At 42.5% G+C, this 16,649-nt stretch overlaps 1 protein-coding gene across 1 annotated transcript; it reads left to right on the plus strand.

Annotated features, from left to right (window-relative positions):
* LOXL4 (lysyl oxidase like 4) lies at positions 1 to 8,276 on the plus strand. Its single transcript, XM_070945277.1, has 14 exons — positions 1 to 277; positions 1,293 to 1,459; positions 1,700 to 1,905; positions 2,967 to 3,005; positions 3,553 to 3,769; positions 4,209 to 4,395; positions 4,794 to 4,948; positions 5,343 to 5,510; positions 5,741 to 5,903; positions 6,617 to 6,860; positions 7,382 to 7,497; positions 7,621 to 7,757; positions 7,962 to 8,073; positions 8,206 to 8,276. The coding sequence occupies exons 1-14, from the start codon at positions 1 to 3 to the stop codon at positions 8,274 to 8,276; spliced, it is 2,259 nt and encodes a 752-aa protein (XP_070801378.1).
* The last annotated feature ends 8,373 nt before the right edge of the window (positions 8,277 to 16,649 follow it).

Genomic DNA, 16,649 nt, shown 5'->3' on the forward strand with positions numbered 1-16,649 from the left:
ATGCTCCCTCTGCAGGTGTATCCTCTTACCTTCCTCCTCTTCCTCCTCCTATGTCTTCAAGTACCTAGCTGGGCAAAGCACCCCAAAATTAAGCTGCGCTTGGTGGGGCCCAGGAGCCAAGCAGGTGAAGGGCGTCTGGAGGTGCTGTACAAAGGACAGTGGGGCACAGTGTGCGATGATGACTTCAACATCCACGTGGCAAATGTGGCCTGCAGAGAGCTGGGCTATGATCAGGCCATAAACTGGGCTCACAGCGCCAAATATGGCTCAGGAGATGGTAAGGACGGGCAGGAATGGAGAATTCTGTTCATCTCAAGTAGTTTTTAATGCAGACCTGAGTTGCAACACCCATTTTCAGTGCAAGAGCTGGAAACTCACTAATAAAGGTGGTATTTACTATGAAAGCATTCAAATTGTTAGTCTAGGTTTTTAAGCTCTATAGTAGCTTTCAAGTAAGTGGGCTATGTATCTTCCTGTTCTAAATACTGGGATTATGTGAACCAGCCAGATTTTACTTTTCCTTGGCTCAAAACCACCATTAATTGAAAGATGGGGGAGATTGCATCCCACACATTTCACAATAATTCTTCTCTTCCATCAAGAAATAGCAAAACAGTTCTGTATAACAAGTGGGGGTCTTACAATACTGTGGGTACTTTGGGCTATGCTCACTTCAACTTCAGGTGAAAATCTGTAAGTGCCAAACATTGCCAAAAGAAGATAGGGACAAAGTCTAATAAAAAGTAACATGTTGGCCATAGTGAGTTCATCTTAAATTAATGTAAATTAAATTAAATACATTTGTATTTAGGATGAGAATTCATGGAACCAGATTCCCCACATTTGCTGGGCTTTTTTGTCTACCAATCCAGCCTTCCTCAATGTATGCTCTTCAGATACACTGGAATACGAGTGTTATTAGCTGTTCTGATGGGGAATGATGGGGATTGTATTCCACCTGGAGGGTATTTAGTTGGGGAAGACTACTCTAGTCTGATCTCTATCCAGATGTTCCCCATTTTCTTACACTTCTCCTATTCCTCACCAAATATATACCTAACAAGAAGTTCTTTTTGGTGATATAGAAGTAAAATTATTTGTTCTGATGTAACAATATTTGCTTGATTTCTCAAAATGTTCCATGTATATTACAAGTGATGTTTAAATTGAAAGACTAGCAAAGTATAAACAGAAAATAGTATGGTATTTCCTAGGAAAGGCAGTGAGATCAGGCTGGGGAAAATGAAACACTGAAAAGAGCAACCAGGGCTTCTGATCTTATGTATCTACAGGTCCCATCTGGCTGGACAATATGCGCTGCTCAGGTACTGAAAGCTCTCTGGCTGAATGTGCCTCCAATGGTTGGGGGGTGACTGATTGCAACCACAATGAAGATAGCGGCGTGGTGTGCACAGGGCCCCGCCGACTCAATTCTGCTGCTTCACATATCCAGCTGCAGGTGAGGACCTGATTAGAGTCTGGAGCTGTTTCCTTTCTATAATGATAATCTGGAGCATCCTATGTGTGCACATTTGGAAGCCCTGCTGAGATCAATGGCCGTAGGAATGTAATCTTACGGTGAAATGAAGATCAGCCGGTTTTGTCCCTGCGCCGTTGCTGAGCATGTGCATGTGATGATTTCACTTTTCATTAACAGCAATCCCAAAACGGAGTAATATCCATTCTTTCTCTTGGGTAGGGTTCAAAGGTAGAAGAGGTACAAATCAAGCCGATACTGGCCCGGGCCAAATTGAGCTCCCCGGTCACAGAAGGTGCGGTAGAAGTAAAGCTCCAGGGGCGCTGGCGCCAGGTGTGCGATGCTGGCTGGACTCGAAACAATACTCGTGTACTGTGTGGGATGCTGGGATTCCCCTATGACGGACAGGTGGCCACAGGATTCTACAGGTACAAGTGAGAAGTACAAGGGCTATGTGTGCAATGTTATATTTGCGATGAAGAAAGAGATAAATATAAACTGGAGGGTCGACCTTTTAACGGCAGCATAAGGCTCAGCATAAGCATCAGGCCGTTCTTTAGTAAAGAAAACAGGGCTGTTTCTGTTTGTCTTGTCTAAAATTTCCTTTTGTTTCTCATGAAGAGGCCTGTCCCAATTCCTTTTTGTGGGTTCTTTTTCTCTCCACAGACTGGTAGTTCCATGTACTTGTTTCCTTCTGTCCATCTTCTACACTCCACCCACTATTCTCTTGCTAAATACAGTCCTGCAATAAGCAGTTGTGGATGCCAGGGCCATTTTACCATGGGGTCCAGCCAAACCGCAGTGGGGTAATTATATAGTGAAGACTGCGCTTCTCAGAGACTGAGCAGAACCTGCACTTTCTGGCTCTGGCTTATGCCTCAATGCTGTGGGACTAGCACCCCAGGGTCAATGTCTAGACTGTCCTAACTTGGTGCGGTGTCCTCTCAAAGTGTTAGATCACAAGCACAGCCATGTTTGATGGGGCAGTGGCAGAGTGCTCAGGTTGAGGAAGATGAACATGTTCTCTGAATGCCAACAGGATCTGTGGACACATTTTTTTTCTTGACCACATAGGTAAAGATGTACTTAAAGCTCTGGTCTCCATCATCGTCAAGTACTCTCTTTTTTCTATGATGATAGCCATAGCTCTTGCAGTTTATTTATGAGAACATCTGTGCAGGTACTGATTCAGGAGTGGCAGGGGCTTTAGGTAATTTAGTTCTCGTGGATAGTGCTGTCACCTTTCCTAAAAGAACAAATGAGAATACGAAGGACCATAACTTCAGTGTACTTGGTAATTCATGGAAATGAGAGTTCAGAATGAGTTCTTTTAAAATATATATATATCTAAAAATTGTCAACAAAAAAATTGTCAACACGCAGTGAAGGATCTGAGTTATGTATCTACTGTTTCTGCAGTGGAATTTTTAATGCTCCTGCCAAAGTGCATTTATATTAGATAATCTAATTTCTATTTCATCTATTTCAGGAAACTCTGGAATCAGAAACTAAAGGATCCAAGGTCCAGGTAAGGAGTGGGCTCATTTTTTATTGCCTTGAAATAGTCAATATTTGGGAAAAGAGGATTCTGGAGCCTCTAGAATTTATTTGCATGATTGCTTCCTGGGCCTTTAAGCAGTTAATTCACCAAATTTCAAAGCCTTTCCCCATTTGTGCCTAATGATGGTATTTACCTGGCCCTTTTCTGCTGTGTTCCAATAATGTTGCCATCCTTTCTTTACCAACCATGAATGGGACAGGTTGAAGTCATGTGTCAGTTTTAAAGCACTATTTTCTTCCTTATAATGACACCATTGAAGGACCGACTCAAGCTGTATAAATTCTGCCAGGCTTTGTCACCTTGAAGCAAAGTCAGGTGACTCCAGTAACTTGAAACTAAGGCAATAGAAACAGGATAGCAAGTGAGGACAGCAAATTTCACGCTAGTACAGTTTTCTGCGAACTCAAGGATGGGTGGATGGCACTGCAATTCAGCCGTGGAAAAAGCCTTCTGGAGGATTGCCAGAGGGATTATTATCTGACAAAAGACAATAATTTCTTCCCTTGTTTTGCAGCCTAAAAAAACTGAGTAAGAAGAATACCTTCTGGATCCATCAGATTAAATGCCTGGGCACTGAGGTTCACTTGGGTGAATGCAAACTACATGTGCTTCCAAAAGCTCAGAATCAAAGTGCCTGCCCACATGGTATGCATGCCTTGGTCAGCTGTATAGCAGGTCCTGAATTCCAGCCCAAGAAAGCCAAGCTAACCAGCCATAGCAAGCCTAAGCAGGTAAAAAGAAGACAATTTTCCAAAGAATATTAATAGAGGCTCATATATCTTTACAAGTAGGCTCAAAATATTCACAGTGAAGAGCACTGACCATAGCAAAACTGTAGGATCTACTAGGGCAAGGACCAGTCTAATTCTCTGTCAGGATGATTTCAGACAAAGAGTTCATAGTGCTTCACTGAATCAATCCTATATACCATAGTTGTTCCATCCTAGAATAGCAGTGGAAAGACCAAAGGGTTACAGAAAGATATCTGTGTGGCCTTAGAACTTTCATAACAGGTTAAGAATGAAAGAGGAGAACTGCATGTTAAAAACCTTAGATGGAAGCCTACTGGTTTCACTCTTTGCTGTTGACAGAGAACAAAAGTCCATCTTTCATAAATATCACTAACCCACCCTTCTGTTTGTTGGTCCCTAATCTCTATCTCCATTCCAGAAGGAAGCCCAGGTGCGTCTCCGTGCAGGTGCACATATAGGTGAAGGGCGTGTGGAAGTGCTAATAGGTAACCAGTGGGGCACTGTGTGTGATGAAGGCTGGAATCTACCTGCTGCCAGTGTGGTGTGTCGGCAGTTAGGTTATGGCACTGCACGAGAAGCTCTTTCAGGAGCACAGTTGGGCCAAGGTGAGTGGAAGGGATGAGGGAAATCATAAAGTGGGTGACGTAAGGCTTGAATTAGGAAATTTGCATCCTTGATAAATATGAAAGGAGAAGGAAGACTCTGGATAAGTTACTTCTAAGAAACATTTCATGGAGTTTCTCAGAAGCAAACAAAATCCAGAAAGGGTGACAGAGTTCTGCAATAACAGAGATAAATTTCAGGAATAGGAAGAAGAGGATGAATTTGGAGAAGAGTGAGTTGTGGGACTAAAGTAAAAGAATGGAGACTAGGAAGATCCATGTATCCCTAGTGAGAAAGAATCAGACTGATAACTGTGCATGTGGGGAAGAATTTGGGGTGTAGCGTGTGTGACATGCAATGTGATGGGACTCCATCCTATCAAGAATAATTCATGTTACAGGCCTAGGTCCTATCCATTTAACAAGAGTGCGGTGCAGGGGACATGAACGATCACTGATGGACTGCAGGTCCCAAAAAGCAGCTCAGACAGGATGCCGGCATGACAATGATGTTGCTGTCCGCTGCAATGTGCCCCAAACAAATGTCCAACGTCAAGTAAGATCCAGTTCTTTGGCTAAAAACCAAAACCGGGAGAAAAATGAATAATACAAGGAGATGGGCTGCTTTTGCTAAACACCTCAGAAGAGAAAGTGTAACTGACCTAAGAAAGAGTAAACTGGAATGAATAAAGAGTTGTTGGGGCCATGTCTTACTTGGAAAAATATAGGGTACCACAACTTGGCAGGCTGCAAAAAAAAAAAAAAAGCCACTGCCACTTGACCAATCTGAATGGCCTTCATACAATCCATTATGCATTTCTAAGGAAACTTGTATCCAAATTGTCAAAAACTCTAATGATGCCGACATAGTTTTGGATTCATAACATGTAACATGCATTGCATTACATCACTATTCTTCCGTTCTATTAAGTCAGTTTTCATCCATTCAGATCCGTCTGGCTGGTGGACGCACTTCAGAGGAAGGTGTTGTAGAAGTACTGGTGCCCAGAGGAAATGCCTTCCGCTGGGGTGCTGTGTGTGGGGAACACTGGGGACTCAAGGAGGCCATGGTTGTTTGTCGACAGATGGGGCTGGGCTTTGCAAGCCATGCTCTCCAGGTAAGTGATTGCCTATGTTATTGACTCATAATGTTAAGTACTGAGTGCACCAGCACAATTCTGGCTTGCTTACTCAGTTGCAAATATGGTACCTGATGTCCCAAGCTTTCAAGTTAATCATGATTGGGCAAGGGTTTAAAGGCAGCTTGGGAGCTTATGTAGCCCAAGACAAGGATTTCAAATTCAGAGCCTGTATTTACTTGGATCCTACTCCCTTGTTCCTATTCCAGGAAACATGGTACTGGCAGGGCAATACAGATGCTTCTGAGGTGGTGTTGAGTGGTGTGCGCTGTAAAGGCACAGAACTGTCTATTCTACAATGTCAGCACCATGGACCCGTGCATTGCCCAAATGGAGGAGGCCGTTTTGTTGCAGGAGTCACCTGCACCCAGAGTAAGTGGAAATAGGAATGGCCTGGCCTGGCCTGAGGGTGTTTAAAGCTAAGACAATGGGATCACATATAGTAGAGCAGCTACATATACAGGGCCGGATTTTCCTATAGGCTAACTAGGCTTCAGCCTAGGGCCTCAAGATCAAGAGGGGCCTACATTCAAATTGTTAGCAAAATTAAAATTACACTTTCACTATAGGTGAAAGGGCCTCATAAGTGGAATAGCCTAGGGCCTCTTTTCATCTAAATCCGGCCCTGTACATATAGTAGGCATCACAGCAGTTACGAGAGCCACCTTTTTGCCTAGGGCAAAGACAGATTTATTTATTTATTTATTGTTATATTGAGGTTGAAGAAAGAAATGTTGAGAGTGCAAAATATATAGTATGATGTCTATGGAGATTCTCAGTCATCCAGGTCATGGTTGTCCCAAAGGTGCTTTTTCAAGAGGCAAGTGGACTTTCTGGTTTTTCGTTGAAGATGTTTCGCTTCTCATCCAAGAAGCTGAAGAAGTTTCTTGGATGAGAAACGAAATATCTTCAACGAAAAACCAGAAAGTCCACTTGCCTCTTGAAAAAGCACCTTTGGGATATAATATGATAGACAAATCTGGAGAATGTGGTGTAGTTGGACTGGGATATCAACTGCCTATCATTATGGGCCTAGAATTCACACTGTATGGGTTTAAGACTTCATGCTCCACTTGTCTTTTTAGATGCTCCAGATCTAGTAATGAGTGCCCAGCTGGTAGAGGAGACAGCTTATCTTGAGGACCGCCCGTTGAACATGCTGTATTGTGCCCATGAGGAAGGCTGCCTTTCTGCCTCTGCTGACCATATGAACTGGCCAGAGGGGTATCGACGCCTGCTGCGCTTCTCTTCTCAGATTCACAATCTGGGCCGGGCTGACTTCCTTCCAAAAATTGGGCGTCATGCATGGATATGGCATGAATGCCACAGGTAGTTCTTGACACAGCATGGCCAGTAATATGTGCTTCTTTGTCATATGAAGTGCTATTTCTATCTGATGCACTTTGCAACGGAAAGCTGTTGTTAATTCCTGTTGGTATTTTTGTTTATTTTTTTTTTAAAATCACATCCAGACTTTTCCTTTTCTAAACCTAGCCTTTTCATCTCCCTGTAAGTTAAAGCTCACGTATCCCACTGAAAGATATCCACCCTAGCCAGCTCTTTTATGGTGGGAGCTCAGTTTGTTGCATCTGGGAAAATAGCAATGTTTATGCTAAAGCTATCATTATGGTTGAGCATGGATGAAGAGCTATAATAGCAACTGAGCCAAAAGCCCCACTTAATTCGTCTACTTTGCTTTGTTTCATGGCTCAGCAGATCTTTGCTTTTCGTTGCCACAAGTAGCAAGAATGACTGTTTGGCTATTGCCTAGACAAGCCCGTTTCTTCCAAGCCGTAGTTTTATCCTGACCTATTGTAGCTTTCTGATTCCTCATTTTCATCATCCCACAGACATTTCCACAGCATTGAGGTTTTCACACACTATGACTTATTGACACTCAATGGATCCAAGGTGGCTGAGGGACACAAGGCCAGTTTCTGTCTGGAGGACACCAACTGCCCAGAGGGTAAGAGAAAATTCATGACATTCAAAAGGGAACAGTACAAAATACTACAGATGTTCATCAGAAGCCTATTGTGAGAGACACAAGGCCTACTTTCTCCCACTTAGTCTATTCTCTTCCCTATAGGAATGCAGCGGCGTTTTGGCTGTGCTAATTTTGGAGAGCAGGGTGTCAGTGTAGGCTGCTGGGACACATACAGACATGATATTGACTGCCAGTGGATAGATATCACTGATGTGCCCCCTGGGAGTTACATATTCCAGGTAAGTTTGGGTAGGAATCTGACTTGGTCTGAGCACAGAGGTATTAGCAGAAAGGCATAAATTTGGCCCTTGTTGTAAGTTGCTTTGTCATGGATTTTAAAAAAAACTAAAACTGGGAAGGGGCACAGAGAAGATGAGAAGAGAGCAAGCAACCTGAACTACAAGCCATCCTTTCCCCTTCCGCTCTCCCGCTTTTTTTGGCAGGTTATAGTGAACCCTAAGCAGGAGGTAGCAGAGTCTGACTTTTCCAACAATGCCCTTCGCTGTCAGTGCCAGTATGAGGGACAACGTATTTGGTTGCATGGATGCCATACAGGTATAAACACAACAGAAAGCCTTAACTATGGTCAGAAGATAAACTGTGTACCACAGCCTGGAGATATATCCTGCCCTTTGGCATTGCCAGCTGGGTTAATAGCTCTCCTTTCTTCTTCTGTCTTGTTTGTAGGTGACGAGTATGGTGCCAGGATAGAGTGGGATGAGGAAGCACAACGGAGACTGAGCACCAACTTTGTCTAAGGCAAATATTCCAGAAGCAGCTGGAATTCCCAAGGACCTGGATCTAGATCTTCTCATGGCCCAAAGCAACCCAACACGAGCTATGGTAGAATCCAAGCAGCTGCTGGCTAGCACAAGAACTAGATTCTGCAGACAGATTCTTCCAAGACCCTCTTCCCTCCTGGTCATTTGTCCAGGATTTTCACACACAGCGGCACCACATACAGACTTTATGGCCATACTGTGACTATCACTACTTTGCCTTCCATTACACAGTCCAGCTTGTCTGGTCTGCTTTCTCTATTTATTCAGCTTGGCAACTATGGTCAAATATGGGACTGAAATGACCTGATGGGGGACACTACAGTCTTTCTCATGTCCAGCTAAGAGAATAATTCAGAGGCAAAAAGGACCATGCTCTTGCCTTGCTGGCAGAAGGGGTGCGTGAGTAGCACAGCCCAGAAAAACTACCTCAGCCAGCACTATCTGCTGACAAGCTTTTATCTCAGGAGCTGGTTCATCTCAAGACATATATCATTCTTTTCAGCCCCATATCCCCCCTTTGCCACAAAGGCATACACATGCAACATGCCAGTAGGCCCAAGCATCCACACCCACCTTACCTCTGATGCAGAAGAGCTTCGTCCTGCCATGGATGCAGATACCTCCAGATCCAAGAATTCAAGTCAGACCAAAGGATGCAGAAAAGGCACCTATGAGCCCTCCTGTAAGAAGGCATTAGTTGGGCCATGCTATTAGTTTAAATATTGAGAGATTAGGGAAGTGGAACAATATTATTAACTATGGAGTCAGTAATGTGCAATGAACCGTGGTGGCTTTCAGGAAGCGTAAAATACGATTTGGGGATCACTTGCTCAGGGAAGAATCACAAGCCTCTCCCAAGAGAAACAAAAAGTGCCATTTTGTACCACATTTTATAGAGTTTGACCCTGCCAATAAAAGGCTTTTTGAACCACATAATAATATTCATGGTTGAATGAGAGAAATCAGGGGCAGATTCTTGTGCCATCCACTTTTTTGCTACGAGTTCCAATGATGAAGTCCAGCTGAGAAAGCTTGGAAACAGCACACGGCCAGTCTGTTTGTCTGCCCACCTGTGTGGAGCAGGGAAGCATTGCTTCAGAAGCAGCAGCATTAAACTGGCTCAGGATAGCAGAGGATAATGCTAGCAGAGAATGGGTGGAAGCAGTAATGCCTCAAATCCAAAGGGAATACCCACAGATCTCCCAGTAGGAGTGAGGCAAGCCAATGTGCCTATGAGGGAGAAGTCAGGCAGAAAGAGTTGATCATAACAAAATGGCACCTGCCTCCCTCAGCAGCCCCACTGCAGTGTTCATCCAGGCAACAAATAAAGCCTAGCTATAGGCAGGAGCTTGCAATAGATCAGGCACTGTGGAAGGGGGAGGGCATCTCTCAAGCTCACGTCAAGGAAGGAAGAGGAATGGATGGGAGTGATTTATGCCTGCCCCCAGGAAAGCCAAGACTCAACGGCCCCATTGATCTCCAGCACCACAGTAGAGTCGTACTAGAACTGTAATCTCCCCCACCCCAAAGCAAGCTTACTTTTCTCTTACAACTGAGCTCAATTGGAGCACTCACTTCACTGGTAATCCTGCAATGGATTAACAAGCAGCCAGAAATATGTTAATCTGCCTGGCCTTCTTGGTGATGGAGTTTAGCTTATTTCATAATGAATCCAAGGAAACCAGGGGGGAAGAGAAGCATTCTCTCCTTCAAAAGTGGAGGAAGGATGTGGGGTGCAGTGGGAGATAGGAACAGCTTAGCAGAGGCCAACCCCTTTTTCCTCTAATGCCCCATCAGAGGTTCCACTCCTTGGGAAAAGTACCTGGTCACACTGTACCTGCTGATATACAGTTCTTCCAAATTCACAACTAGCAAAAGTGTATTTTAGCTGAAACAGAATCTTCACAACAGTGTGACTCCTCCTCTGGAACAATTCCTTTAAAAATGTTACTGGGCTGGTGGTAATCTATTTTGGGTGAAGTAGGGAGGGTCAGGAGGTTTTTAATTTCTCTGGGACCTGGGACAATTCAGGCAGTGGGACACTGATTCTCATTATCTGAACTCTCAACCGGAGAGAGAACTGATTGGTTCACTGGGTTTTCTGGGGTTCAAGACCAACAGAAGTGAAAAAAAAAAATTAAGGTTGGCTTCAATTTGGGTGTGAAAATGGAGTGGAAAAAATTGTAATAATTTTATTAAATGTTATAATTCAGAAGATAAAAGCTAATACAAACTAAAAAAAAAGATGTAAAAAATAGAAATGTTTTTTAACCTTGACCAAATAAACTAACTTTATATTTATTCTCATGTTTCACAATCTTGTTCTTTAATCTCTTCAAATATGTCCCAGAACTATTTGTGTGTGTGTGTACCAAGGAGCCAAAATGTTCAGCATCAAGGAGTATGAAGACCAGTCTTCTGTTGGGTAGAGGGAGAAATCCATTTCATGTACTTTGACAGGAAGCAGTGGTAAGATGTTATAGAACAGAAGTATGCATTTTTGGTGTCTTTAGAAACTATAGAAGTTGCTGTCACACTGAAGAAATACTTTCTGTATGGAATGGAGAAAAGGGTCATCACGCTCTTCATCTCAAGTAGACTCTTGATATGGTCTTTATTCTTTAGAGTACAGACAAGAATTCTCTTAACTCTGAAGAAGACAGTAAAAAATGAGACCTAAACTCTCTTCCTGGAAAACACGTATATCTTTCCCGTTTTTTTCATGGAGAAATTCCAGGAGTTTCTGGAAAGCAATTTCAACACTTTTGTACACATTATTTTAGCTGTGAGTATAATATAAGTTCAATATTTATTTGTGCGGCCAACAGTGATTACATTCTTAGTAAGCTTCTTCAGCAAATTTTCTCACCAGCTCGCAATTCATGGGGAGAGTCATTTTTCATGAAATATCTTGTATGTACAACTACAGACCTCCATCTTCCAACTCAGTGCTATGCTAACTCTGCAATATGAGACTGATTCTATTTTCTTAGACTCCTCATCTCTTTTGATTTTTTTTCTCCTTGTCATCATTTGTATCAAGTAATTTATGTGATCTTCGCTCTGAAGATTAAATATCTCTGCTAGATGGACCAGACAGGCATAAGGGAAGCAGAAATAACTGAAACATGGGGAACAGGAAAAGCAAAAGAGAAATTGATTGCAATCTGCAGGATAGATTTAACAGAGTGGAAGCTGAAAAGAACCTTCATGGTTTAATGGAGTGCAGAGGCAAGAAGGCAATCATATTTGAGGCTTACATAGAACAGAAAGGGCATGGAAGAACATACGAGTTCGTATTCATTTTATGACATAAAATCCTCATCTATTAATTTAATGCCATTTTTCATGTTGATGTGGGGAAAAAAAGGCTAGCACCTCAAATCTTCACTTGCTCAATATGCTCCTTCCCTAAATTTTCATATGCACCATAATCTCAATAAATTCTCTCTCTTCTTCAGTCATTTCTCCTTCACTTCCAAACTTCTTGCACAGCCTCTTCTTAGTTATATACACTCACATTTACCTTACCCATTTAATTTTCCATTTTAAGGCATTAGACTAGAGTATGCAAAAGATTTCTAGTCTGAATTATTTGTGGTTGAAACACCTCATTTCAGACTCAAAATGGCTGTCCGAATGGCTTCACCGAAGATGTTTGATGCTGCTCTGACCCTTACTGAAGTGTTCAAAAATCAAAATTCTTGTTTCAAAAGTACAAGTTTGTGAGTCTTTTGGTGTCATTAACTTTACACTATGTCACATCTGTGCTGTTTCCAGATACTTCCCAATTTTACCAATCAAGAGATATCATACAGTTATTCCGTCTTTATATATTTTCTGAGGACCAAAACCCACAATTAGTGGAAGACAAGATGTTATTGTCCCATAAAAATTGGAATGTGTGGCAGGCTGATCAGGCAGAAAAATCTCTTCTAGAAGTTCCTATGTGCCTGGTACTTCTGCAAAGAACACTTAGACCAGTGTTTTTAACCTTGTCAGATAGAAAATATGTGGATTTCAACTCCCAGAATTCTGGAAGTTAAAGTCCACACATCTTCAAGTTGCCAAGGTTGAAAAACACTGACTGTTCTTAGGATGGTGAGGCAACTTCCATCCAACTTTCATGCCTCAAAAAGCAATTCCTACACTACTATATGTATATTTGGACAGGAAAGAATACTTATTTTTTCTCAGAAAGAAAGCACTACATTTTAAATAGTTGGAAAATGCACATGTTTTCCCAAGAGAAATGCAACCATGAAAAGACAAGTGAGGATTATATATACAACAGATGAACTAGAAATGGAAATTTATCACGCAACAAACAGGGGGAACTGAAATATACTGGAATGGATTACAATGATTCCTTTAATAGAGGGCAAAAATCCAAACTCTCATTCCAACTAAACTGAATTAAACTGAGGATTTAAGAAATGAAGAAGGAATCAAACATATCACTCCAGAGGATACTTATTTCATAGCCCTTTATGATACTGCTTCAATACTACTTTTGAGTATTAAATGTTTTCAAAATCCCAACAGGGCTGAATTTAGCTAAAACATTATTTCCTGGTAAAGAAGTACGTGAGTCACAATAGGATCACTGCAGAGGGGAATGGGCATGATGCCCAAGCCAGAATTGGCCGGATCAGATTTTCCAAGTTTCTATCTTGAAATGTGCAGTAAACACATTCAATAACTGTATTCTGCAATCAATACGGTCAGGTATTCCTTAGATTACTGCAGTTCTGATATGAAAACACCTAGAAACATTCTGCCATTTTAAAAATTATTCTTGCTTTGAACCAAATTACTGACTCTCTGTTAACACATTTCTGCTCTTCCTCTCTCCACTTCAGGAGGGCTGCAGTGAGGGAATATTCAGCATGTGAAATCTAAATATGGTTACCAATGATCAATGCCCAGAAAAAATAAATCGGCTGCTGGCAGTTTTAGCTTTGTGCCACTGAATCTTGCAAAGGATCCAGAAACCCTCAAGAATCAATGTGGGCTTAAATTTGTGAGAACAGGTATGTAGTCAGAGGAAAGCCTTTGAGGGAGGTTGTATTAAACCATCAGAAGAGACGGAGAGTCAGAGCCCAACAAGTTCCTCTAGCGCTTCCAAGAATGTCCAACTGACCAGCCCATAATTGATATCAGGGATCTCCAACCTATTTGAGTCAGAGCCAGGCATGAGTTTTGTGAGTGCATTGCAAGCATGCACACCACAGGTTGCCGTGAGGGGGAGAAGAGTGGGTGGACTTGACTTTTCCCCAAGTGGCTGTTATAGCAAGCACAAACAGCCCATTACCAGAAGGCAACTCTATAAAATTGCTGATTGTTAACTCCTCCAGCTCCCATGATACTCCTACAGTTCCCAGAGTGTCGGAGATTAGAGTGATTTACAAATATTGCAAAATAAATAAGTAGCTTTTAGCTAGCCTTTTCTCTGGCCAGATAGGCAGCCTTTTAACAAAACATTGGGCTGCAGTAACCCACCACTTGTATTTTCTAAGAATGCCTATGAGGCCCAGAGGAATTATTGTAAATAAAGATGATGCTGGAGGCTGGTACTTTAGAGGGCTCAATGTCTCATGTTTCTTTTTAGCCTGCCAATTCCTCCCCCCCCCTCCACTCCCCATGAGTTTGGATTGTTGCTGTGCGCATACATACTGTTACTCCAATAAGTGGTATCTTTGAATGACTTCTACATAATACTGTATATCTGTGCCATATTTATGTAACAGAGTTGCTGATTAATAAAAATGAGCAGAACCTGTCTTAATTTAGCTACCATTGGTCAGTATAATGGTCACTGACATGTGTTTGAATGTACTGTTCAATTTTTTTGGCTTTGCAAAAGTTTTTGGGACAGAAGATTTTTATCAGTAGCAGAAGACAAAAACAGACAAGAACCAAGCTCCATTTTCTTTTTATTATTTCCAATCCAATGGAAATATTGGAAAGAAATTATGCAGAGGGACCCAGGACCCTACTGCATCTTCTCAGCACAATAATTAACTGAAAACTGAACAGACCAGGGCCAAATTTGGTGCTGGAAATAAAGCAAGCAAAATAATTTGGTGCTGGAAATAAAACATGCGAAGAAAAATTGTGTTCAAGTATGACCCAGATCAAGCCAGGGGCTGCAGAAGAAAAAGAAATCCAGAGGAACACCCCCCCCCCCCCGCCCTGCAACCCCCTGTGGAAAGGCAATTGAGCTTGGAGTGTGTTGTGATCTTCATTTAAAGTCTCACTTTCTGGTCAAATGTCCCAGAGCAGAACTATTTTAATGAGCTTAAAGGATACAAGCATGTTCTGCATGCTTCTTCTAAAATTAAGAGATACTAGAAAAAAATTGAAAGCCAGATGAGGCAGGGAATCTGATATGCCCTGATCATCCACCAGAACATGAGCGCTCACAAATGCTTTTAATGCCTTCTGAAATCAACTTACTCATGTTCTTTCTTGAGCATAGAGATTAGTATGAAAGACCAGGAAAGGACCTTTCTCCTTTAAGGAACTGCTGATAGGGGGGAAGAGGGGTCTCTATGCTAGATCTGAAGCCTCTTTGCATACTGAACACTACACGCTTTTGGTGTTTAGATTTTAAAGCAACATCGAGGAGACAAATCTTAAATCTGTTTCTGGAAATAATTAAAATAGTTCTCAAATTCTGTGGCATGTTTTGCAACAGTGCAATCCTAGCAGAAATGGCAAGAGTACAGGAAAAGAGGCCAATAACGGATCGAAAAGACAAATCCTGTCTGGAATAAGACATGGGACCAGCTAAGCATAGGATCTGGGGTATGCCAATTTAAAGAATGATCTGCATGTTTGCCTTAAAGCCACATTTACAAAAGAATTAAATACAGTTCTTCAATAAGCTTCAATGCAATTGTTCCTAAGTAAATATGAAATTACTTGGATGGCTAGTCTACTCTGATGCAAATGCTGATGGCCTTTCACGCAGGAAGGCTCTGCAAACTGCCAGAAACTATAAATGGGAATGAAACCTAATTTAGCCACTCTGGTGTATCAGATTGGAGAGTATTTAGTTGGATCAAATAGACAGGGCTTGGTTCAGGTATCACTTGCTTGGCAGAGTAGGGAATTAGACTATTAGAACTGCCAGGAAAAGCAGTCACTACCCATCCGCTCCTATTCCAGAATACTGCCCACATCACAGGCAAGCACTCCACCCTGCTCAAATGGAGACACAACCGGTTGCTGTTCCAGGTATGGAGATGGCTGTAAGTATGGCTGGCCAGCAACAGGCAGCTTGCCAGAGCATTCCAGCTCTGAGAGCTGCCTTGGCTTACTCTGTGCGATTTGACCCCAAACAATCTCAAGCGGAATGTCCCATAGAGAGTATCTCCAGTCTCCCTGTGGCTAGATCAATGTGGTATGCCAGGCACACACCCCTAGTGAACTCTGCTTCCCCCCACTTCCAAAATGCCACCTCCAACATGACCTCTGATGCACTGTCTTGACCCACAACTTGGACTAGAACAGATTGTGTTGATCTAGAGTTTGAGCAGCAATTGTGTCTACTGCTGTGCAGTAGCAAGATCAGACTGATGTGTTTGGATCTTGATTTCTGCACCAACTAAGCGGAGACAACCAAAATTCTTGGTCCAAGCTTAGAGGGCTTGACCCCAAACACAGCTGGGAGTGTCTGACCACAGGAATCTCCGGCCCAGCCTGGCAAAGGTGTGTTGTTGATGTACATTTTCAGGAAGCAGCCAATCTGCCTGCTTTTTGGGTGGTGGTAATGCAGCTGCTCAGAACAGAAAGGACCTTGTTTGCCAGTCTTTGAGATACATTCCTGGGGAGTGGGCGGTGGTGGTGGTGGGGAAGGAATGCTTGTAAAGTAAAATCCAACAGGCCAGAGCTGGCTTGCTTTTTACTTGTGCCTGTTTTTACAGGATGTGAGTGACATACTGCAAGGACTGCTGCCAACATATTCCTGCCATAAGGAGGGGAATCCCACACAAGTGCATAGAGCCTCTTAGGAAATGGTTCTGCTAGGAGGTCCAGAATCTGATTGGGTAGCAGGGTCTCCCAGCAGGAGCCTGATTTCCCCGTAGGGGAAAACTTGCTTTCATCTCAACTCTTCAGATGAACTTACGAGGATCCCATCAGGAATGGGTTTGTAAGAGAGAAGCCCCTTTCTTCTGGGCATCTTATGTTGACTTCCATTCTCAAGGATCTGGAAGAGGAAGGTCTGAGTCAAGTCCAACCTTAGTAACTCATTGAGTTGCTGTCATACCTCTGCTTACTTTCCAGTGCTGAAGATTCATAGAGTTACTTGGAGGCAGTAAAGCTGCCTGCATCACACGACAC

The sequence above is a fragment of the Pituophis catenifer genome, unplaced genomic scaffold (genome assembly GCF_029215685.1).
Source record: "Pituophis catenifer annectens isolate HBS135680 unplaced genomic scaffold, rPitCat1.0.hap2 SCAF_6, whole genome shotgun sequence".
NCBI lineage: Eukaryota > Metazoa > Chordata > Lepidosauria > Squamata > Colubridae > Pituophis > Pituophis catenifer.